General features: G+C 41.6%; 1 protein-coding gene across 23 annotated transcripts in view; it reads right to left on the bottom strand.

Moving 5' to 3' along the window:
* NRXN1 (neurexin 1) overlaps positions 1 to 23,908 on the bottom strand; it is a 1,255,052-nt gene that overhangs the window by 338,391 nt on the left and 892,753 nt on the right. For all 23 annotated transcript variants that reach the window (XM_084623802.1, XM_084623813.1, XM_084623792.1 and 20 more), the window contains one exon: positions 14,168 to 14,349. In XM_084623802.1, the coding sequence (XP_084479928.1) occupies positions 14,168 to 14,349 (182 nt within the window). The remainder of the gene's footprint in view (positions 1 to 14,167; positions 14,350 to 23,908) is intronic.

Raw genomic sequence — 23,908 nt, 5'->3', positions numbered from 1 at the left:
GTGAAAGTAAGGGCAGACAATCGTTTCGCGCCTTTTTTCCTGAGTTACCTGTGCAGACGCCATACCACGGCAAGCATGGAGCCCGCTCAGGTAACCGTCACCCTATGTCTCCTGGGTGCTGGCAGACGCGGTATGGCATTGCTACACAGTAGCATCAACCCCTTGCCTTGTGGCAGCAGACGGTGCAATATGACTGGTAGCCGTCATCGTCATGTCCGAGGTGCTCCTGGCCACGTCGGCCAGGAGCGCCTGGGCAGACATGGGCGCAGGGACTAAATTTGGAGTGACTTGACCAGGTCATTCTCTTTAGTCCTGCAGTCAGTCCTATTGAACCGTCTTATGGTGAGCAGGCAGGCGATACGGATTGCTAGCAGTCCTATTGCATCATCTTCTGCTGGGCAGCCATGAGATGTGGATGGCATGCAGTCCTTCTGCACCGTCTGCTGCCAGCCAAAGATGTAAAAGATTTGCTTCCTCCCCCCCCCCCCCCCGGCTCATCTAGGGGACTCATTCCTCTAGGTCACACTGCAAGGTAGGTGCAGCAAGGTAAATCTAGCCATGTATCAATCAGAGGCCAGACTAACCTCCTTGTTCCAATAAGAACAATAACTTAGGTGCACCATTTCTTATTGGAACCCTCCGTGAAGTCCTGCCTGAAATACTCCTTGATGTAAAGCCACCCCCTTTGTTGATTTTAGCTCCCTGTAAGCCAACCCTGCAAGCCGTGTCATCAGTCACCCCTCCCTCTGTCAGAGCAATGGCAGACAATCGTTCTGCGCCTTTTTTCTGTGCGGACGCCAGACCAAGGCAAGCATGGAGGCTGCTCAGCTCACTTTGGCAATTAGGAGCACATTAAACACCACACGCATTATCCAGCAGCATATGCAGCGCCAGAACCTGGCAGAGCGATACCAGGCGAGGAGGCGACGTCAGCGCGGTCACGTGAGTGATCAGGACATGGACACAGATTTCTCTGAAAGCATGGGCCCTGCCAATGCATGCATCATGGTGCTAATGGAGCAGGTTCATGCTGTGGAACGCCGATTCTGGGCTCGGGAAACAAGCACAGACTGGTGGAACCGCATAGTGTTGCAGGTCTGGGACGATTCCCAGTGGCTGCGAAACTTTCGCATGCGTAAGGGAACTTCCATGGAACTTTGTGACTTGCTTTCCCCTGCCCTGAAGCGCATGAATACCAAGATGAGAGCAGCCTTCACAGTTGAGAAGCGAGTGGTGATAGCCCTGTGGAAGCTTGCAACACCAGACAGCTACTGGTCAGTTGGGAATCAATTTGGAGTGGGCAAATCTACTGTGGGGGCTGCTGTGATGCAAGTAGCCCACGCAATCAAAGATATGCTGATATCAAGGGTAGTGACCCTGGGAAATGTGCAGGTCATAGTGGATGGCTTTGCTGCAATGGGATTCCCTGACTGTGGTGGGGCCATAGACAGAACCCATATCCCTATCTTGGCACCGGAGCACCAAGCCGGCGAGTACATAAACCGCAAGGGGTACTTTTCAATAGTGCTGCAAGCTCTGGTGGATCACAAAGGACGTTTCACCAACATCAACGTGGGATGGCCGGGAAAGGTACATGACGCTCGCATCTTCAGGAACTCTGGTCTGTTTCAAAAGCTGCAGGAAGGGACTTTATTCCCAGACCAGAAAATAACTGTTGGGCATGTTGACATGCCTATATGTATCCTTGGGGACCCAGCCTACCCCTTAATGCCATGGCTCATGAAGCCGTACACAGGCAGCCTGGACAGTAGTCAGGAACTGTTCAACTACAGGCTGAGCAAGTGCAGAATGGTGGTAAAATGTGCATTTGGACATTTAAAAGTGCACTGGCGCAGTTTACTGACTCGGTTAGACCTCAGTGAAACCTATTTTCCCACTGTTATTACTGCTTGCTGTGTGCTCCACAATATCTGTGAGAGTAAGGGGGAGATGTTTATGGCGGGGTGGGAGGTTGAGGCAAATCGCCTGGCTGCTGGTTACGCGCAGCCAGACACCAGGGCGGTTAGAAGAGCACAGGAGGGCGCGGTATGCATCAGAGAAGCTTTGAAAACCAGTTTCATGACTGGCCAGGCTACGGTGTGAAAGTTCTCTTTGTTTCTCCTTGATGAAACCCCTCGCCCCTTGGTTCACTCTACTTCCCTGTAAGCTAACCACTCGCCCCTCCTCCCTTCGATCATTGCTTGCAGAGGCAATAAAGTCATTGTTGCTTCACATTCATGCATTCTTTATTCATTCATCACACAAACAGGGGGATGACTACCAAGGTAGCCCAGGAGGGGTGGTGGAGGAGGGAAGGAAAATGCCACACAGCACTTTAAAAGTTTACTACTTTAAAATTTATTTAATGCCAGCCTTCTTTTTTTGGGCAATCCTCTGTGTCGGAGTGGCTGGTTGGCCGGTGCCCCCCCCACCGCGTTCTTGGGCGTCTGGGTGTGGAGGCTATGGAACTTGGGGAGGAGGGCAGTTGGTTACACAGGGGCTGTAGTGGCAGTCTGTGCTCCAGCTGCCTTTGCTGCAGCTCAACCATACACTGGAGCATACTGGTTTGGTCCTCCAGCAGCCTCAGCATTGAATCCTGCCTCCTCTCATCACGCTGCCTCCACATCTGAGCTTCAGCCTTCTCTTCAATCTGCCACTTACTCTCTTCAGCCCCCCACCTCTCCTTCCGGTCATTTTGTGCTTTCCTGCACTCTGACATCATTTGCCTCCACGCATTCGTCTGTGCTCTGTCAGTGTGGGAGGACAGAATGAGCTCAGAGAACATTTCATCACGAGTGTGGGGTTTTTTGCCTTCTAATCTTCACTAGCCTCTGGGAAGGAGAAGATCCTGTGATCATTGAAACACATGCAGCTGGTGGAGGAAAAAAAAGGGACAGCGGTATTTAAAAAGACACATTTTATAAAACAGTGGCTATGCTCTTTCAGGGTATACCTTGCTGTTAACATTACATACATAGCACATGTGCTTTCGTTACAAGGTCGCATTTTGCCTCCCCCCACTGCGTGGCTACCCCCTCAACCCTCCCCCCTCCCCATGGCTAACAGTGGGGAACATTTCTGTTCAGCCACAGGCAAACAGCCCAGCAGGAACGGGCTCCTCTGAGTGTCCCCTGAAGAAAAGCACCCTATTTCAACCAGGTGACCATGAATGATATCTCACTCTCCTGAGGATAACACAGAGAGATAAAGAACAGACGTTCTTTGAACACCAACAAACATACACTGCAATGCTTTGTTGTACAATGATTCCCGAGTACGTGTTACTGGCCTGGAGTGGTAAAGTGTCCTACCATGAAGGACGCAATAAGGCTGCCCTCCCCAGAAACCTTTTGCAAAGGCTTTGGGAGTACATCCAGGAGAGCCGCAAATGCCAGGGCAAAGTAATCCTTTCACATGCTTGCTTTTAAACCATGTATAGTATTTTAAAAGGTACACTCACCGGAGGTCCCTTCTCCGCCTGCCGGGTCCAGGAGGCAGCCTTGGGTGGGTTCGGGGGGTACTGGCTCCAGGTCCAGGGTGAGAAACAGTTCCTGGCTGTCGGGAAAAGCAGTTTCTCCACTTGCTTGCTGTGAGCTATCTACAACCTCATCATCATCATCATCATCTTCTTCGTCCCCAAAACCTGCTTCCGTGTTGCCTCCATCTCCATTGAAGGAGTCAAACAACACGGCTGGGGTAGTGGTGGCTGAACCCCCTAAAATGGCATGCAGCTCATCATAGAAGCAGCATGTTTGGGGCTCTGACCCGGAGCGGCCATTCGCCTCTCTGGTTTTCTGGTAGGCTTGCCTCAGCTCCTTAAGTTTCACGCGGCATTGCTTCGGGTCCCTGTTATGGCCTCTGTCCTTCATGCCCTGGGAGATTTTGACAAAGGTTTTGGCATTTCGAAAACTGGAACGGAGTTCTGATAGCACGGATTCCTCTCCCCATACAGCGATCAGATCCCGTACCTCCCGTTCAGTCCAGTTTTGCGATTCTGGGACTCCATCATGGTCTCCTCTGCTGATGAGCTCTGCATGGTCACCTGCAGCTTCCCACACTGGCCAAACAGGAAATGAGATTCAAAAGTTCGCAGTTATTTTCCTGTCTACCTGGCCAGTGCATCTGAGTTGAGAGTGCTGTCCAGAGCAGTCAGAATGGAGCACTCTGGGATAGCTCCCGGAGGCCAATACCGTCGAATTGTGTCCACAGTACCCCAAATTCGACCCGGCAAGGCCGATTTCGGCGCTAATCCACTTGTCAGGGATGGAGTATGGAAATTGATTTTAAGAGCCCTTTAAGTCAAAATAAAGGTCTTCATCGTGTGGACGGGTGCAGGTTTACATCGATTTAACGCTGCTAAATTAGACCGAAAGTCCAGGTGTAGACCAGGGCCTAGAGACAGGAGGCCTCCTCAATGTCTGGATCTTTATCTAGGGCGAACCCACAGTTACTGGGCAAAATAATCCCCAGGGTTTAGCCGGGAACGGGGGCAGTGTACCTTCCTTCTCTAGTTTGGTGTTTGTTTTATTTAGGGAATGTTCTCGTTAAGGGTTGAGGAATATGTTATGTATATGGTTGTCGTGGTAATAAAATCTTGTTGTTGCTATGCCAACTGAGTTAGATTATTAGGGGATAGCCCAGCCAGTTTTGGCTGATTTGGTCAGTTCAGTGTGTGGTAATAAATGGCTGCTTTTAAAGTTTACAGCTCTCTGTGTTCCAGGTGATTTCTTCTTAAAAATGCTGCCCCCAAGGATATAACAGAGGATGGTGACACAGTTGGAGCTTACATTATGTTGTTAGGAGAACTTGTGATCAGTCAATAGTGTCTAAAACCTGCAAAATGGCTTCCATCCTGTTGCATATATATAAAGATACATAGAGATAATATATGTAAGCATTTCACTTGTTTTAGAGCCTGAGGACAATCTAAATGGCAGATAACCGACATTACTGTAGCAGTATGTTCCTGTAAATTGGACTGGAACAGGACATGTGGGCAGTGACAAATTCAAAGGTACATTATCAGCAATGACCTCCTTAAAAGACTAGTTTATATAAACAGGGAAGGATGACTGATCAGTTAGGTGAGTGGAGATCAGAACCATCTGCCTGGTTCATCCAGAACTTGCCCTCAACCACAGAGAACTTTTTATTCTACAAAACATCCTTTGAACATACGGGCAAATAATTTCCAGTGATTCTGTGTTTCCTTCTTCAGGTGATATCTTACCAGATTATTTTGCTCTTACAACTAAGTGATAGCCTTTAAATCTTGGTAGCATGGTAAAATGGTCACTAGGGGTTGCATTAATAGTTTTTGTATGTGGTAAAATTCTGTAGAAAGTTACTGTCGACAAATTAGCTTGATTAGACAAGGTGGGAGAGGTAGTATCTTTTATTGGACCAACTTCTGTGAGTGAAAGAGACAAGCTTTCTAGCCAAATGGAGCTCTTTCTCAGGCTGAAAGCTTGTCTTTCTCAGTAACAGAAGTTGATTCAACAAAAGATATTACCTCATCAACCTTGTCTCTCTAATATCCTGGGACTGACATGGCTACAGAAACACTGCATACATAAATTAACTTGGTATCTTTTATATTTCAGAATCTTTTGTATCAAAGGAAGTGCCATGGTAGCCAGTGCAGGGAATTATGGGATACAAAAAAGAAAACCGATATATGGTCAAAGCTGGAAAGACTAAAGTCTGTTTGGGGCCAAACCCTAAGTGGTGCTGACCATGTTGTAAACTTTGACCATTTGTGAAAGAAGTAAACAGGGAAGCAACAGAACAGAAACCAGAAAAATAAGGCAAGAGTTGGCAGAGCTATTGATATGGGCAGAAGCTGAGGAAAGGAGGCTGACTAGGAGAAGGGTTATTTATTTATGCATTAAAAGCAAGCTCCTGCATCCCTCTTTCTGAAGCCAGAATGTTAGTAAATATGTTCATGCATTTTTGTTGGCACAGATGTTCATGCATTTTCACATATAAACAACCCAGTCAAGGAACATCTTCAGGGTAAGTGTCTTAGTAATAACCACCTGCTTGTTTAGTTCTTTAAAATGAAACCAATCTAATCAATAGTCCTGCAGAGGAAGGGTTTTTCATGTGGGTACACCACACAGTGAATATATTTATACTGAATTCTTCATTCCTCCAGCTATGCAATATTATACAACAGGGCTCATTCTGAGGGGAAGAATCTGTATGTTGTAACTGATAGGCCCCTGGAGGTTGCCACCTGATTTCTTCAGGATGTACTGGGATTCCAGTTTTTAGCATACATCAAAGAGAATACTTAAAGTGACAGTGAATTTGTGTTAGTGCATTCAATAAGAAAAATCCTGAGATGAAGAAAGAGAGAAATAGAGAGAGAGAAAGAATCTATCATTTAAGGCACTGGATATAAATCCATATAATAAATCAGAATTTTAAAGCGACAATGTTAAGATTAAGAGACACTTTAGGAAGAGGCCAGCAAGCTTAAAGTGAAACCCTGTCTATATTTAATTGCTGATTCCTGCTCTTCCACCTGCCACCCCACTCTGGTCCCCTGCTGCTATAGAAACAAATCAAGGTTCTGTTTTCTCAAATTTATGGTTGTGATGTTCCACTCTGGTGTTAACTGGACCGGTGATCTGCTAGGCCACTCCAATCCTTGACTCTGGGAGGCAGCCTTACCCTGCTCTGCTGTGAGAACCCCCACTCCTGGGCTGTTCACGCACAGCCTCTGGCATGCTGCCACGCAACCAAATGACACTAGCCAATATCTCCGGTCCCAGACACAACCCTGGGAACCTCCGTCTTGCAGTGTCCAGTTATGCCCGCTGGATGCTGCAAGCTTATATAAGTTCGTCAATTTAACAAAGAAATTGATATGTACCAGGCTTATTCTCCCAAGGGGAGTCTCTGAAACACTGCAAACCAAAGGCACTGCTTCAGGTAGAATAAACAAACAGAATTATTTACTATAAAGGTAGATTTAAGTGATTATAAGACAAAGCATAACAAGTCAGATTGGTCAAATGAAATAAAATAAAATAATATAAAATTATTTTATATTATTTTTTGTATGAAATGGTTTAACCTGATTCCCCTCTCTTCTCCTAAACTTAACTGACATTTAGGGCCTCAAGTTTCTGAATCGCCTACCAGTGTTAACAGATTGAAGTAAGAAGTTCCATGCTTTCTGTGGCAAGTTCCCCCCAGGTTGCCACCGGGAACTGGGGTCCCACTGAGCCACTCCTGACCCACCCGCCGTGGCTCTCTCTTACACTGTACTGCTGTGACAAGCTGCCACACCCTCCAGGCTTCAGCCTGCACTTTTATCAGCATGCATACAGGTAGGGATACACCCAGCTGCAGTTACATGCAGGCAGGCTCTTTGCAGCTAGGGTACCTCCCAGCTCCTCAGGCACACACCCCCTCTGGAGTACAAACCCAAAATTATGCCGTCTTGCACTGCACAGGAAACTGTACAGAGTTAAGCCCATAAAATTTGCCCTCTCCCTCAATATGGAGAGGAATATGCAACAGCTTTCTGCCCCTGAGTTATGATTTCCATGTACTGGTTTAGATAAAGAAAAAAAATTAACTACAAAAGATAGATTTTAAGTGACTATACGGGATAGCAAACAGATCAAAGCAGATTAGCTAGCAAATAAAGAAAACTGAGCTTAACATATTAAATAGATTGGATATGAATAGCTGATTCTCGCCCTAAGTGATGATACAAGCAGGCTGCAGATTCTTTAGGGGCAAGCTGTACTTGCTTATAGCTTGGAATCCCCAGGTGTTTCATTCACAGGCTAAATATCCCTTTAGCCTGGGTCCAACATTTTCCCCAGTTCAGTCTTTGCTCCTCGGGTGTTTCCGGGAGTCTTCTTGGGTGGGGAGTCAGTGAAGAACCTAGATGATGTCACTCCCCTGCCTTATATAGATTTTGCATATGGTGGGATCCCTTTGTTTATTTCAAAGCTTGGTTCCCACGCCAGTCAGTGGAAAAATACTGACATCCCAAGATGGAGTCCAGCACCAGGTGACCTGGTCAAGTGTCTCTGTAGAGTCCCAGGAGCCATCCCCCATGGGCTGTTTGGAGCGTTCACAGGAAAGCTCACCAGATGGGAGCTAAGCTTTTCCTAAGGCCTATTATTTCTTCCTAATGGCTCATTAATCTGAATGGGCCCTTCCCAGCCAGCCATCTAGACTGAGGAGCATTTTGCTTAGTGGACATTGCCCAGGAATAGCTATATTTGAAATAGATACATAGTGAATATTCATAACTTTGGATACAAAAATGATACATGCACACACATAGGATAATCATGTTCAGGAAATCATAACCTTTCCAATGACCCCTCACATGCCTTATCTTATATAAAATACATCATAATTATATCATACTAATATCACTATGAAGAATACGGGGTGCAGTGTCACATTTACAGCTCTCACTTCTGCTGGAGCAGAAGCCCCCGGCATGTGGACTTTGCACCACTGAAGTCAATGGGAGCTTTGCCATCATATTCAAAGGGAAAGGATCAGGCCCTTTTCACTGCAGCTTATGGAAGGGGTGGCCCACAGAATCTACAGTCTCTGCTACACTGAGGCTGGGACCAGGACGTTGTGATGCTGAGGCATGAGGCGTACTGGCTATTTATTCAGTTCATGCTTTGGGTACAATCTTTTTCTTTCATCACAAGTCAGTGGGTGGGATTCTCCTAAAAAGATACTTTTTTTTTCTCCTTAAGAGACTGAAGGGGAAGTGAGATCTTCCCTCCATGACAGGAAAGAGGAGTAGGAAGATGAGGGGTGAAGGGGAAAGTACAGGCACAGTATTATAATGACAGGGATTCATGGTAGCACCAGAGAGTGCTCTTTGAACTGCTCCATGATTAGAATTACATCAAACTATTTACCTTTATCAGCTTCCTTAATCCTATCCATAATGTTGACTGGTCATTCACATGTCTACTCTGTTCCACTGAGAATAAGCCTATCTCCATGAACCTCTCTCAGCAATTTGGGCTGCTCATTTCTAGCACTAACTTTGTTGCTCAGGGCTGTTCAAGGAAATATAAATCTTCTTTGAACAAGATCTTCTGAGGAATGGACTGCACATGGGACTCAAGATAAGAGACTCACAAGGATCTTATATAGAATCATTTAAAAAAAACAACGATATCTCTACTAATACAAATTAGTACATTATCTAAATTTTTTAAAGCATAACTGTTTCAGTGATTTTTCTACAATGTCAGATTTTTACCCTGATCAGTGATTGTTCCATTTAGCACATATTCCCTAGATTAATTCATTGCTCCCATTCTAATTAACTTACATTTGTGTACAGTGAACCACATTTCTTACCTGCTGGTCCAATCATATAAATAATACTTTTGTGATCGCATTGCTTGTCATTGTTTACTCTCCCTCGAGTTGTAGAACCATATGCAAATCTGGAAATCTCTCTTTCACAATATTCGTGTCCAACTCATTTCTATACTACTGTACAGACTGGATGATGTTAAAAAATTGGGCATTCACTGCCCACAATCATTAAACATCCTGTAGTGTTTCCCATATAGTGAAACCGACACATATAGTGAGTATAGTGAAAACCACAAATACCACAAACAGTAAATACTGAGCTGAGACAATGTGCATTTTTTCAAAACAATGCAGCAATATGTGCCTGTGCACATACACTCCCATGCTTCCATATTACATGTACACAACATGTATACACACTATGTATTAGTATAGCATTGCAAGGGACCTTTTACAATGCCCTAAAACAGTTTTCTTGTGCATAAGGATGGCAAGTTAAAAAAAAAAAAAAAGAACAAGGAGTACTTGTGGCACCTTAGAGACTAACAAATTTATTTGAGCGTAAGCTTTCGTGGGCTAAAACCCACTTTCCAGGGGCTAGGGGTGAGTGCTGGGCCCATTAGGAAGTTGGGAATCTGTCCTTTCCAAGGTTATAGGGTCCGTTTTCTGAGTGCTCAGGAATGCGAAAATATCAGGCCTGTAAAATATCAGAATCACTTCTCCCATTTTTGGCCCTGTGGGACTGTAAGTTTTTGGATTTTTAAGTCATGACACTTTTATGCATATACCAGCTATTGCTAACCCAAGACTGAATCCTAGCCATTCTGGGCTTTGAGCATGAGTAATTTTGGGAGGGGGAATTCCATATTTGGAAGGAGATGGAGGAAACATTTCTGTAGCAGTTTCTTCACACACACACACACACACACACACCCGCCTCCCAAAAGATGGGTATTTGAAGCTGCTCTGAGTTTTGGGATGTTAAATATTCATAGAGAGATGAGTTAGGCTCTGATTCTGCACCTTTAAATCCAGGGGGAGTTTTGCCACTGACTTCAATGAGTGTAGGATCAAGGCCTTAGAACCTAATCCAAACATACCTTAGTCAATGGAAATCTTTCCACTGATGTCAATGGACTTTGAATCAGGCCCTTCGTGAGTAGTGAACCAGTAAGGTGGTCAAATGAGCATGATAAATTCATTTATCATGGGACCCTGCAATTTGTCATGGATATCTTCTTCATGTACATGGTATGGCGTGTGTGTTGGGGGATGTACATACACAGAAACATATAGGCCTGAGTCACATCTGACCCCAGTTTTTCTCTGGTATATCTCCATTCATCTGAATGGAGTTCATCTTACTTTACACCAGTGTAACTTAAAACAGAATCAAGTGCATATATATTTTATATACACAAACTCTTACACACATTAATTTATCTATAGAAACACTGTTTGGATCAGAGTGTGCACATATACTAGAGAGAAAAATCTACCATTTTATTCATACTCAAAAAAACTGCTTTCTAGCAGGCATACTATTTTTCCTCTTATTTGACTGTTTACCTCAGTCATTAGTCTCTGATGTGAACCTTGTCAAAAACTTATTGAAAATCTAAGTATTATATTGAGTTTCCCTTATCTATCTATCACAACCATAAAAAGCAATTGCTTTATTTTTAGGATATTTATGTCATGCTAATATACCTTTATTTAAAACATGAGGTGCAAAAATTCCCACCTCTGTATAAATCTCGTGCTGCAGTGGAGGTGTAATTTTATTATAATTCACCTTGGAATTTAAAATACTGGGCTTGGGACTGCTAAGCATCTGGTGGAGATAGACATTACATAGTATTTGAAATGTCTCCTGTATTAACAATGGTTATTTGGGAGATACAATGATTACTTGAAATAAATTGCTTCTAGTCTAATGCCAAGGCTGTGATTCACATGATCAAGTAGCAATTTTCTAAATCAGAATCGGTTATGAGCTTGATTTTGTTATGAGGTTTATTTCTTCCTAAAGTAAACAGAATGATATGTAGGGAAAACACATACTAAGTTTCCCTAATCAGACTTGTGGTGTTCTCTCCTGCTTCCAGAATGAAAGATTTTAAAAGAAAGCTGCACTTATATTCCTATTCTGAAATGTCATATGTCAAGTACCATTCCCCAGCATGCCTGTATAACATAGTTCACATATTTGATATTAAGGATTAAGCAGCAGTTCTGAATTTCCTTGACCACCATCATGATGAAAATTGCCCTCCTAACTCATCCTACAAATGCGTGTAAAGCTTAGCCATTCGAGAGGGTTCAGGTATGCTTTGTAATACTGGAGCTCAAATCAGACATAAGAACCAGCTTCCAATGCATTTTAATACTGAGGCATAAATCATAAGAATACTACTTTTTGTTAAAAAAATATGCCTGATTTTAAAAAAAGGAGGCTATGCATACATGTGCATTTATTTTTGCACAGGCATTTATTGCAAATGCCAGTGTAAATCCATTACACATATATTGAATAGATTTTAGATCCACTTCTGAACATACTAGATTTGCACACATACCTGCAATAAAAGTGTATGCAAAAATGTATCAGCTGGTGCATGCCCAAGATCATGTGGAGTACTTGACTCTTTCCTTCCTCACCACCCAATCATGCCCAATATATTTTATTTTAATAGTAAACAGTAAAATTCTTCTTCTTCATACAACATCAGTGAGAGATGGAATTTTTGGATGACATAAAGCCCTAATGCTACCATTGTTACAGGTGGTTTAATCTTTCAGAAAGATTGCAGCTGTCAGCAACAGGCTGAAAAAAATAAACTTTAGTCCAAAGTATTATTTTACAAATGCAGTTTATATGCAGAACTCAGAGCTTATACACACCACTTCATGAAGATTTCCTAATACCTTACTGAGCAAAAACAAAATTTGGCTAAAATTTTCAGAACTGCTTAAGTGATATAGGCACCTAAGTCTTGTTGACTTTCAATTTGACTTAGGCTTCTAAGTCCCTTAGGTGCTTTTGAAAATGTTACCCTCCAACTTTCTTTTAAATACTTTGCTGATTCCTAATGGGTACTGGGAAAATACATTCTAGTAGCATTCTAAGATTCCTCTAATACAATTAAATTACAGTGATGGCCCTTAAAAAAATGCTGATTGTTTTAGGTGATTTCCATGAGCATGTATGCCCCTGCTAGAGAATAAATTCTCAGCAAGGGTTTTCCCCCCATAGAAAACTCTCCTCATTTGTTGCAAGTTTTGCTCTCTTGCTGTCAGGGACTACGGGCCTAGAACCCAGGCCCCCAGGGCACCCAAGTGCCAATCTCCTTCCCAATGACCTGCTAAAAGTTGCTAGAATAGAAATGGAATCCTGACAGAGTACTCTGGTCCTAGAATCTGACTGGCAAAATGCTGGGGGTACTGCTTGGTTCACAACTTCATAGATATTTAGGTCAGAAGGGACCATTACGATCATCTAGTCTGACCTCCTGCACAACGCAGGCCACAGAATTTCACCCACCACTCCTGCAAAAAACCTCACACCTCTATCTGTGTTATTGAAGTCCTCAAATCGTCGTTTAAAGACTTCAAGGAGCAGAGAATCCTCCAGCAAGTGACCCGTGCCCCATGCTACAGAGGAAGGCGAAAAACCTCCAGGACCTCTTCCAATCTGCCCTGGAGGAAAATTCCTTCCCGACCCCAAATATGGCGATCAACTTCTACATAAACCTAACACAAAAACCAGAAGTTGTCCAAGCAACTGGGTTCTCCCTGTTAGGGCTGCTTCCCCTGTAAAATACACTTTAATTCAACAATCTTGCTCACAGCTCTGAGAGTCAACAAATTTTCCTGGCCTCTCTCTTGATGGCAAGCTTTACATTCATTTAAGGGTTTCATTCTTCATTTATTTGATCAAAACAGTAAGTGAAGGAAACCTCATTTTAGAATGCAAAAGCACCTTTACCAAAACAAGAGGGCAAGGTGTGTATGTAGCAGGTAATTGAACACTGTAGTCCCTGTAATTCAACAGTATACTCCTGTATGATTTGGGAAGGATCATTGCAGAAAGTTTTCTGAGGGTAAAAATGTAATTGGTTATAGATCAATAAGTAATTTCTTTCAAGAGAAACTACTCTTGTTCCTGGAAGTATCAAGGTTCTTAAATAAAACCAAGCTAATATATTAACAAAGTTGAGATTAATCTGAGCAACAAGATTTTATATTGCCCTAGTTAAGTTTATTTCAACTGATCATTTATTTATGTTGCCACAAAAATCCAGATGCTTTCAATTTTGATTGCTAGCTATTTCCTTTAAGGCAACTGAAATTACTTTTCTAGACTTCCCAGTGTGACAACTGTGTTTTCTACTGAAAATTTATCTCTGCACAGTAATGGTAGAACCAGTGGACTTTTTTCAGTATTAACAATGAGTATGCTCAGTCGTGATCACTGTAATTCCCCCAACAGATTTCACCTGAAATCCTCCTAGACTAAGGCACCTTCCTCTGACATTGCTAAGTGCTGTTGCATGTAATTAGACTGGAGCAAATAGCTATATTTGTTTGGGTATTACAGTGCAAATTTTAATTGAAAAAGCCAATAAAGGAGTGCTAAATAAAGGCATTCTGAGTATGTCTGAAGTCCTATATAGAACTGTATATTATAAGCCATATAATTTAATTCATTATTGATCTTATAATTATACAACAATTTTAGATAAAGAATAGTTAATAAACTGCAATACTTAGGCTATAAAAAGGTATGATAATTCAAGACATACATAAAAATAACTTTCAATTTGTTGATAATACTTACGATATGCAGCTCTAAATAGTCTCCGAGCCCAGTAGAACTGTCTACTCGTACCAAAACTGCTTCTTTTTGAACAGTACTAAACCCTATTGCCAGTCTGTCAGCACGAGTGCTTGGCCGATCATTAGGAGGCCATGTGTATGTGATTTGTCCACCACCTTTGCTGAAGATATATGTTGTTCCCGCTGTAAAACAGAAATAAAACCATTTAGGTCATTTGCACCAGTGCCAAACTGCATGGCAAAAAATGTGCTCTACAACAATCAAAATATTCTCTAGTAGGGTGACCAGACAGCAAATGTGAAAAATCGGGACAGGGGGTGGGGGGTAATAGGAGCCTATATAACAAAAAGACCCCAAAATCGGGACTGTCCCTATAAAATCAGGATGTCTGGTCACCCTACTCTCTACAGACAGCTGAACTGCAAAAATGAAGCAAAGCTATATCAAAGTTTGGAGGAATCTTAAAATCTGCCAGCAATTTTTTTTTTACAGCAAACTAAATATTATTGTTTTTTTATATAATACAGTCCATGCAGAATACAGTATAATTGCACACCATTCTAAGGACCATGGATCCTGATTCAGGAAAGCATTTAAGCATGTGCTTAAAGTTAAGCTCATGTTTACATGATTTCCTGATTCTTCCTAAATCAGGACCCAAGTGGAGAAGAAATCCTGTACGCCAGTTATTTCATGATTGACTAAAGATGCAACACCATATATCCATCTATGCAATGAAAATGGAATGCAAGATATGATGGGTCATCCTGCACAGTGAAGCAAAATGTAGCAAATATATTCAGATACAACTTTTATGAGTATAACTTTTATTAGCTTTTGACAGATGAGATAACTAATGGAAGGGCAACAACATGCCTCTAATGGATATGCAATCTATTCAGCATTGTCAAGCATTATTTGGAGTAATCGGCAATATATAAAGTTCTAGCAGAGAGCTTCCAATGGTAGAAAACTTTTCATGTTATTCACAATACCAAATATGCACTTATAAAATCTAGGTTCTGTATGAAACAAATCTTAGGGTTCTATGATCAGATAATATGTTTAAGGGCACACATTTAACTTCATCATCCATCACTTGCACATTTTCTATGAACTAACACAGATATTTACCCAAGGGTTTTCAATATACAAAAGTGTATCCTTAAAACAGCATCCAATGTGATAACTGTACATTTGATCTCTGATTTACAATACAGTCAGAAGTAGTCCTCTTCTTTTGAATATGGAACGGGAACTTTGTAAGTCTTATATAAACTGAACACTTTCCTACAGAGTGGTGTGACAAGATGCAATTTTTCACATTTTGTTGTTCAGAATTTTATTGTAATTTTGTTTTTTCTTTTCATATTGTACTGCTAGGCAAATACCACAGAAAAAGTTCTCTGAACTTTCACTGGAATTTAAATTGAGGCCATAGTATGGAGATGTAAATAAGAAGTGTTGTATGGCTTCAAAGAACCATGACCTCTCCATATAGACAGCTTTGCCTGAGATCTCAAAGAAACTGAGTTAAATTTTCCTTTTAAAGCATATTTCATGTTCATTTCTGACATAACTTTTCTGCTAGTATTACCAATCTACTAATTAGTTTTGCAATTATGTGGTTCCTGTTATAATCCATTTTATAATATTATTTCCTGTTTTGTGCCATGGCCTTGAAAAAAAAAGTGTAAAGTACACTTTAACTCAACAATCCTATCTGACAGCTCTGAGAGTCAACAAATTCTCTTGGCCTCTCTCTTGATGGTAAGTTGCCAACTGGCATCTGTTGCAAGGAAACCTGTCAGCCCTCTTTAGCAGGGACAAACAGGAGTGTGTGTGAATCACAGCTCTAGCACCCAAGGTGCTGTTTAAACTTCAAGTCAAGTCATAGTTCTGCATTATTCTTGTGCAATGTAGACAGTATACTGAAGGTTTAGGCAGTCACAAAGGTGGTTGCTGATGGCCATGTGCATAGGATGTGTGGGAGAGAAGTCTGACAAACAGCAAGAAGTCAGCTTCCATTAACTGAAGTGTTCAGTAACTTCTGTAAAGCATTTCATAATAGTAGACAGGGATAGCTGCATCTCTAAAGACTGATTATACGGGTACTGCCACTTCTGGTGGTCCAAAAGCATCTGTCTATAGCACTAGTGTTAACACCTTGAGCAATGTAGTGAGTGATACAGTTCAGATTGTCATATAGTATATGCCATGTTAATTCCCCAAAGGATGGGATTTACCCCCAGTACTGTAGTATTGGTGGCCGGATCCAAAGCTCTTTGAAGTCAACAGGAGTCTTTCCACTGACTTCACGGGCCTTTGGATCAGGCCTTGAATGAGGTTCCCATACAAAACAGCATAAGTAAGGAATACAATTCTGTACACTTCAGTGCTATAGAGGATACTATTAGAACAGTACAAAAGATATAAATGGGGGGAAGGGGTAATTTTCCTTTGAAGATTTGAAAAAATGAAGAAAAAGAAGATGCACCTATTAAATGACAGTGGAGTCATATCTGTATATAATGCATACAATGGCCCCAAATCAAGTCCCCAAATTTGAACACCTCTAGACACTGAAGTTCTTATCTAGACTGGATCTGTGTAGTACAGGCCCTCCCTTAAATACTGTCCATCCAATAAACTGGTGAGCAATTCATCCCACACTACCTTTGCAATGATGTCAAGTCAATTCTAGAAGAACTGCAAAAATCAAGGTATACATTTTAAATTACTCAAAATCATGTACTTATTTAATTTACTACTTTAAATTTATAAATCTGTCTTTTTGTAATTATTCATTAAATAAGTACATGATTTTCCATCAGATCCTCCCTTTTGTCTCATTGCCCATCACATTCATAGCCAGGCATACTAACTGAACATACGATAACAGGCTAATTAATCCATGTTAACAAATACAGAACTGCCTTTGTATAAGCTACACAAGAAGTCACGTTCCTTGAGTTTTTTATATTAATTATGCAAAAATGGCCCTTAAGCTGAGAATAGGTCCTTTACTGTTTATATTTCAAGAAAGGCAAATATAATAATGTAAAATTCATTACTCAGCCTTAGCTTATTGTCCAATCTTTGCAATAAACTATTAAAGCCTACAAAATATCTAAGCAATTGTTCCAAACCAGCTTGCTTGCTATCAGATATAGGCTTGGTCTACACTACCAACTTATGTCAGTATAACTACCACAGCCCTGAGAGACTTAGTTATACCAACCTAACTCCTGGTGTAGACAGAGCTATGTCAGTTGGAGGGCTTCTCTCGTCAACATAGCTACCACCTCTTGGGGAAGTGGAATACCTACGCTGGCAGGAGGAGCTCTCCCATCAGCATACATAGTGGCTTCACTAAATGCTACAGCAGCACTGTAAGTATAGATGTAACGTATGTCTGCTGCTCTGTCCCCTCTAGTGGCACCTAACTCAGCTAGAAATTGATGAGTTTGCTACAGTCTTAACTAAGAGCCATGTGCCTTTTTGCTCATGCATTTAGCTCCAGAGGTCCCAGGTTCAATCCCACCTGCCAATAATCAGGGTCTGTTGGCATTACATAGACAAGCTCTCCAATCCATTCAAAAACAACAGAAAAAAGCTAGTTCACTTTCCCCACAAAGACTTCTATGCTGTCTGACAAACCTTACCTTTTCTTTGCTATTCTTTCAACACAGTGCCACTGAAAAATCATTATGTTCCTTGTTCTTTTTCAGTTTATGGCATTGTTTTGTTTGGGACTCATCAGCTCAACTGCACTCAAAGCCATGGAATTACATTGTCAAAAGCAGTGATACTCTCACCATGGTACTCGGAAGCTACATGCAAGTCTATAACAAGCAATTTGCAGCTCTTAGCTGCACAATATACTATACCATTCTTTATTGTCTCGTGAATCAAGAAAGAGAGTTTAGAAAACATGTCCATGGAGCTCTTTGAGATTTGTAACCTTGAAAGTGTGGCTCTGATGGTAATAAAGCACCAGTGGTCAGAAACAGTAATGGTTTTTCATGGGTTGGGTCTCTCAAGTCCTACTCGTTTGCAAAATTAATCTTTCTGAAAAGCTGTGCTCATTTCAGTATAGCCTGGCAGCAACTCAAGGCTGTCTGCTTACCCATATGGTATTAAACAGATACATATTTTGTTTAGTATCCATGTACTGTGTCTATTACTGTGTATAACTGCAGAGCTTTTCAATAGTATGACTCTTACATTGAATATGATATATTCAAATGTTTCATTCAAATCAAACAACATATCTGCATGCTTTTTACTTTCTTCGTGTTCATCTCAATTTTGTGTTAAGATTTTATGCATATTATCTTTCCATATAATACTGTTTTTCCCATGTAATGTCAGTATTTTAATGTTTACTTTCTCCACTAAAATGGCAATGTGTGGGATATTAAATTAGACCAAGTGGTAGTTTTATTGAGCTATGGAATTCTAGTTACGTTAGAGTGTATCATAAAAGGTCTAAAATATTGAAACACAAGTGCTCCTACGAAGTGCTGAGCACCCATAACTACTACTGGAATCAGTGGGCTAAATTATATGGTCCTTATTCAGGCAAACTACATCCCCACTCCTGAAGTCAGAGAAATCAGTGTGAATTTGCCTGAGTGAGGACTGAATAAAAATTGAATATGGACCTCAAGATTTGGCCCATGGGAGTTCAGGGCCCTTGACATGTTCCAGCACTGTACAGGCTAGATCCCAATGTAGACAAGATAAGTAAACCCACGACAAAATAGATAAAAGTGTGGGGCACAGGCAGGAAGGGAATAGGCATATTGATGAGAAGAAAGTGGGAAACACTGCTGTAAGAAGAAAAGGAGTACTTGTGGCACCTTAGAGACTCTCTAAGGTGCCACAAGTACTCCTTTTCTTTTTGCGAATACAGACTAACACGGCTGTTACTCTGAAAGACTGCCGTAAGAAGCATTTCAAAGTAAGAACTGGAAGGAGAAGAATCTGAATTTAATTAAACTCTTCCTTTTTGATGACATCCTGACATATTCCCTCTGCCAGCTCTGATCAGGGGATTGACCAGGGACATGGGCTGCACTCCTCAAGATGCTGGGTCAATTTGCAAGGGGAGAATTGCAATTGTCTCACTGAAACAAACACAGAGATCTCCTCCCCAGTACCACCAACGCAGTATCAGAGAGTGACAAAATAGATGTACCTCCAGGGAGTTATATAGCATCCCAAAGGGAACCATGGCCCTACACTTCCCTAGAATGATCAACAAAGCAGGACTAGGGTGAGGGGGTAGTATACTGCACTGTAATAATGGACAAGCTGCACCTGTAGACCAGAGACCTTGAAGAGAAATTCTGCCTTCCTGAAGCAGGCTTCCTTCTAGAGCTCATGTGGGTGTGGGTGAGCTCCACATTGCAGTTAAAATGATGTTCTTAACAGTCATGATAAAGAGGCTTCCCTATTAACTATGTTTTGTTATAAAATTTTCCAGTCCAAACATGAGTGGCAGTAATAGTAGTGGCTAAATCCTCCCTCCATGCAGAACAGATATTGCAATTAGTAGATACTATATGGACTAACATGTATGTTACAAGTTAGCTTAATTCATGCCATCACAAATGGTTAAAACAAAAGTTATAGCTACTTCATAAGACTTTCCAATTTAATTGTCATATTCAGATACACTTACTCAAGTTGAGTAGAATCTTACTCCATTAATGGTCCTACTGATTTCAGTGGGACTACTGGTAGAATAAAATACTATTCAGAGTAAGCATATCAGACTACAGCCTTTAAAATGATGTCTCACTCTGCATCAGACTCATTAAGAAAACTCATGTTATATATTAATTTAGCTATATCCCAACATAAATTATGGTATTAGTGTTTCTTTCTCATTTAGGCATCAAATTCTTCTAAATATATCTATTTTGTTGTATTGTATCTATGAGAAACTATTTTCACTCACTCAAAGGCTGGGATTTCTTTTGTAAAAGTATATAGCCCTTTTGTGAATGCGTCTGACATAGATTGTTAAAAGACATTAATGGCCTCCTTCAACATCTCTTGGTTTAAATATTTTCAATGACCACCTATTACTCAACTTTCTCCCTAATGTAGATGATTTTTTGTACGAGATAAAAGCCAAGTAATTTGGGTGAGGTAGTATCTTTTCTTGGGCCAACTTCTGTTGGTGAGAGATAGAAGCTTTCAAGCTTACACCTAGCTCTTCTTCAGCTCTGGGAAATGAACTCAGTGTCACCACTAAATACAAGGTGGAACAGATTGTTTAGCATAAGAAGTTAACACATTTCCAGGGACCATTCAAGGTGGTGTGGCCAGTTAACACCTCTGACACAGGGGGGAAAGGAGAAAAAAAAAAGAAAGCCATAAATAATAATAAGCCATAACTCCAGTGTCTCTATTCAGTCCATGACTTTTAGTGTCTAGCAAAGTTCCGATTTTAAGTTTGTAGGCTCGTCTTTTGAAGATGTGCAATTTCCTTTGAGGACAAGAACTGAGAGGTCAGATAGGGAGTGATTCTTTGTGAAAAGTGTTCACCTACAGGTGATATGATGTTTTTGTCTTTTATCATTTTTCTGTGTGAGTTCATCTGAGAGCATAGTGATTGTCTCATTTTACCCACATGGTTGTTATTGGGGCATATAGTGAACTGGATGAGGGACACCATATGTTGTGAGAGGACCCATGGATCTTGAAAGGTGTGTTGTGAGAGGTCGTCATCATCATAGCAGTGGAGATATGTCTACAGGTTTTGCCTGTTGTTCTGGCAGGACCTGGTGGCACTTTGGTGTGTCCTACTCTGTGAGAAGCTTGCTTCTGATGATAAGCTTGGAGAGGTTTGTGGGGAGGGGTTGTTTGTAGGCCAGAAGAGGGGATTATTACAATCTGTAACCCACGAACCCCCTTGCCCTCAGTTTATATTTTTCCCTTCTCCTTTTCTCCCTATGACTGGAGGGGTGTTAACGGCCACTTCACCTTGAAAGATCTATTGAAATATGTTTCAGAGTGGTAGCCATGTTAGTCTGTATCAGCAAAAACAATGAGGAGTCCTTGTGGCACCTTAGAGACTAACAAATTTATTTGGGTATAAGCTTTCATGGGCTAAAATCTACTTCATCAGATGCATCTGGAGACTAACAAATTTATTTGGTCATAAGCTTTTGTGGGCTAAAACCCACTTCATCAGATGCATCTGATGAAGTGGGTTTTAGCCCACGAAAGCTTATGACCAAATAAATTTGTTAGTCTATAAGGTGCCACAAGGACTCCTCGTTTTTGCTTGAAATATATGTTAGCTACTTATGCTAAGCAACCTGTTCCACCGTGTATTTAGCTGTGACACTCTGAGTGCCTCTCCTAGACCTGAAGAAGAGCTCTGTGTGAGTCTGAAAGCTTGTCTCGCTCACCAACAGAAGTGGGTCCAATAAAAGATATTACTTCACCCACCTTGTCTCTCCAATATCCTGGAACCATCACAGCTACAACAACAATGCATATAACAAAGTAATACCATATTATTTTGCACCTATATGGAATTCATATATTAAGAATTCCTATGTTAAGTGTATTTCTAAAATCAGAGACTGCTTTAAATGCCACACTGCAGTCAACATGAAAAATTCTAGTCCATTATATTAAATAGTAGAAAGAATAATAAATATGGCAGACGACCAGCTTGGCTTAACAGTCAAATCCTTGATGATCTTAAACACAAAAAAGAAGCTTACAAGAAGTGGAAGATTGGACAAATGACCAGGGAGGAGTATAAAAATATTGCTTGGGCATGCAGGAGTGAAATCAGGAAGGCCAAATCACATCTGGAGTTGCAGCTAGCAAAAGATGTTAAGAGTAACAAGAAGGGTTTCTTCAGGTATGTTGCCAACAAGAAGGTGGTCAAGGAAAGTGTGGGTGCCTTACTGAATGAGGAAGGCAACCTAGTGACAGAGGATGTGGAAAAAGCTAATGTACTCAATACTTTTTTTACCTCTGTCTTCACGAACAAGGTCAGCTGCCAGACTACTGTACTGGGCAACACAGCCTGGGGAGGAGGTGACCAGCCCTCTGTGAAGAAAGAAGTGATTCGGGACTATTTAGAAAAGCCGGACGTGCACAAGTCCATGGGGCTGGATGCGTGCATCCAAGAGTGCTAAAGGAGTTGGCGGATGTGATTGCAGAGCCATTGGCCATTATCTTTGAAAACTCATGGCGATCCGGGGAAGTCCCAGACGATCAGGATCAGTCAGCATGGATTCACCAAGGGCAAGTCATGCCTGACTAATCTAATTGCCTTCTATGATGAGATAACTGGCTCTGTGGATGAAGGGAAAGCAGTGGACGTGTTGTTCGTTGACATTAGCAAAGCTTTTGACACGGTCTCCCAGAGTATTCTTGTCAGCAAGTTAAAGAAGTATGGGCTGGATGAATGCACTATAAGGTGGGTAGAAAGTTGGCTAGATTGTCGGGCTCAACGGGTAGTGTTCAATGGCTCCATGTCTAGTTGGCAGCTGGTATCAAGTGGAGTGCCCCAAGGCTTGGTCCTGGGGCCGGTTTTGTTCAATATCTTCATAAATGATCTGGAGGATGGTGTGGATTGCACCCTCAGCAAGTTTGCAGACAACACTAAACTGGGAGGAGTGGTAGATACGCTGGAGGGTAGGGAAAGGATACAGAGGGAGCTAGACAAATTGGAGGATTGGGCCAAAAGAAATGTGATGAGGTTCAACAAGGACAAGTGAAGAGTTCTGCACTTAGGACGGAAGAATCCAATGCACCGCTACAGACTAGGGACCAAATGGCTAGGCAGCAGTTCTGCAGAAAAGGATCTAGGGGTTACAGTGGACGAGAAGCTAGATATGAGTCAACAGTGTGCCCTTGTTGCCAAGAAAGCCAATGGCATTTTGGGATGTATAAGTAGGGGCATTGCCAGCAGATAGAGGGACATGATCATTCCCCTCTATTCGACATTGGTGAGGCCTCATCTGGAGTACTGTGTCCAGTTTCAGGCCCCACACTACAAGAAGGATGTGGAAAAATTGGAAAGAGTCCAGCGGAGGGCAACAAAAATGATTAGGGGACTGGAACACATGACCTATGAGGAGACGCTGAGGGAACTGGGATTGTTTAGTCTGCAGAAGAGAAGAATGAAGGGGGATTTGATAGCTGCTTTCAACTACCTGAAAGGGGGTTCCAAAGAGGATGGATCTAGACTATTCTGAGTGGTAGCGGATGACAGAACAAGGAGTAATGGTCTCAAGTTGCAGTGGGGGAGACTTAGGTTGGATATTAGGAAAAACTTTTTCACTAGGAGGGTGGTGAAACACTGGAATACGTTACCTAGGGAGGCTTGACAAAGTCCTGGCTGGGATGATTTAATTGGGGATCAGTCCTGCTTTGAGCAGGGGTTTGGACTAGATGACCTCCTGAGGTCCCTTTCAACCCTGATATTCTATGATTTCTATTAAAGGTAACAAGGATAAAACACACCTTTCTCTGAGAGCTTGCCAAGCAGTCAGGTGGAAATTAAAAGTCAAATATCTATAAATAAGAGTGCATTTTATTCCTCCTACAACCTTGTCAACAAATAATTTGTTAAGGATAAATGTATTGATTGTGCTTTGGGGCAAGCACATTATGAAGATATGAGAAGAAAAATATTTAGGAAGGATACTATATAAAAGCATCTATCAGACTCAAGGATTAAATCAGTAAACTCAAATA

The sequence above is a fragment of the Lepidochelys olivacea genome, assembly GCF_965140295.1.
Source record: "Lepidochelys olivacea isolate rLepOli2 genome assembly, chromosome: 3".
Classification (NCBI taxonomy): domain Eukaryota; kingdom Metazoa; phylum Chordata; order Testudines; family Cheloniidae; genus Lepidochelys; species Lepidochelys olivacea.
Note: the sequence above shows the minus strand (reverse complement) of the source record. Positions and strands in the feature narration are given on the sequence as shown.